This window comes from Lactuca saligna, chromosome 4 (assembly GCF_052625555.1).
Source record: "Lactuca saligna cultivar CGN05327 chromosome 4, ASM5262555v1, whole genome shotgun sequence".
In the NCBI taxonomy this organism is placed as follows: domain Eukaryota; kingdom Viridiplantae; phylum Streptophyta; class Magnoliopsida; order Asterales; family Asteraceae; genus Lactuca; species Lactuca saligna.
The window spans coordinates 23,775,219-23,776,985 of record NC_136420.1 but is presented as its reverse complement, the minus strand read 5'-3'; the positions used below and the strand labels follow the sequence as shown (position 1 = coordinate 23,776,985).

The following is a 1,767-nucleotide window of genomic DNA, read 5'->3' as shown; positions in this document are numbered from 1 at the left end:
CCTGATTATCACCCATAGGAACAACCACTGAATCATCAACCACATACTTTTGAAGATGAGACACATAGAAGGTGTTGTAGATCTGACTGAGCTACTCAAGAAAATCCAACTTATAAGCTACCTTGTCAACCGTAGAAATCACCCAACTTTCCCCTCTTTCTAAAGAATATTACACCCTTCCAGTGTGATACCTTCAGCAAAACCATGTCACCGACATGAAACTCTAACTCAGATCGTTCTTGTCAGCATAACCCTTTTATCAACTCTAAGTTGTCTTTAATCTCTATCTAATCTTCTGAATAAGCTCTATTGTCTGAAGGATTACCTCAGTCCTTCCCATGACTTTATGACCAATCTTTCCCCAACATACTAGTGTAAGATACTTCCTCCCACAGAGAAGCTCGAATGGCAGTGCACCAATACTGGAGTGACAGTTGTATTTGTAAGAAAACTCTGCTAAGGGAAGGTAGGAGTCCCAACTCCCACCGAAGTCTATGGCACCAACACTCAACATGTCCTCAAGTGTCTGAATGGTCCACTCACTCTGACTGCCAGTATGCGGATAATAAACAGTGTTAAGATGCAACCTCGTACCGAGTTCCTCATGGAACTTCTACTAAAAACGAGATGTAAAACAAACATCTGGATCAAATACAATCGATACTAGAATACCATGTCGAGCAACAAAATCAGGCATGCATAATTCGACCAATTTCTCGACCGAAGAACTCTCCTAAATGGCTAGAAAATGGGAGTTCTTCTTCATATGGTCCACGCTAACCCATATCACGTTGAATCCCTAATCCGTCTGAGGTAAATTGGTGATGAAATCGATAGTATTATGTTCCCATTTCCACATGGGAATCTCCGATGGTTGTAGCTTTCCATGTGGCCTTTGGTGCTTGAACTTGACCATCCACAAGGTGAATCACCTCTCGACATACCATGCAATCTCTCTCTTAATGCATGGCCACCAGTAATTGAGTATCAAATCCCGATACATCTTGGTGTCTCCAGGGTGTATCGATAATCTAGAATTGTATGCTTCCTCCAGTACAGTCTGCCTAATCCCACCAATATCTGGCACCCAGACCCAACCACACCTGGTCAATAATCCACGGATGTTACTAATAAACTTGTCAATCTCACCCATGAGTCTCTCTTGTTTCCAATTCGACTTCTGAAATCCCTCAGCCTGTGCCTCCCTAATCAAATCAAGAAGCGTAGAATCAATCAAAATCTTCATACACACATCCCTAATAGAAAAACTAGCTGACTTGCAGCTCAGATCATCAGTGACCACATTTGCTTTCCCAGGGTGAGACAGAATCCCGTAGTTATAATCATTGGCCACATCAAGCCATTTGCACTGCCTCATGTTCAGATTCGGTTGATCCATGAGATATCTCAAACTCTTGTGGTCCTTGTCCATGGTACATTGAACCCCATACAGATAATGTTTCCAAATCTTGAGGTCAAACATTATAGTCCCTAACTCCAGACCATGTGTCATATACCGACCCTCATGTGGCTTTAGCTACCTAGAAGCATACACAATAAATTTCCCATGTTGCATAGACATCACTCCCAAACTAGTGATGGAAGCATCACAGTTAACTATAAAATCCTTAACACCCTCTATGAGGGTCAACACTGGGGTCTGGTACCACTTTCGTCTTAGTGTCTCGCACGCCGCCTACTTCTCAAGACCCCATTGGAAATCCACACCCTTGTTTTTCAGACAAGTGAGGGGGTATAACAACTTTG

General features: G+C 42.6%; 1 protein-coding gene across 1 annotated transcript; it reads right to left on the bottom strand.

Moving 5' to 3' along the window:
- Nucleotides 1-928: 928 nt before the first annotated feature.
- LOC145039373 (uncharacterized) lies at nucleotides 929-1,378 on the bottom strand. The gene has a single exon (XM_078987437.1). The coding sequence runs from the start codon at nucleotides 1,376-1,378 to the stop codon at nucleotides 929-931; it is 450 nt and encodes a 149-aa protein (XP_078843563.1).
- Nucleotides 1,379-1,767: the final 389 nt, after the last annotated feature.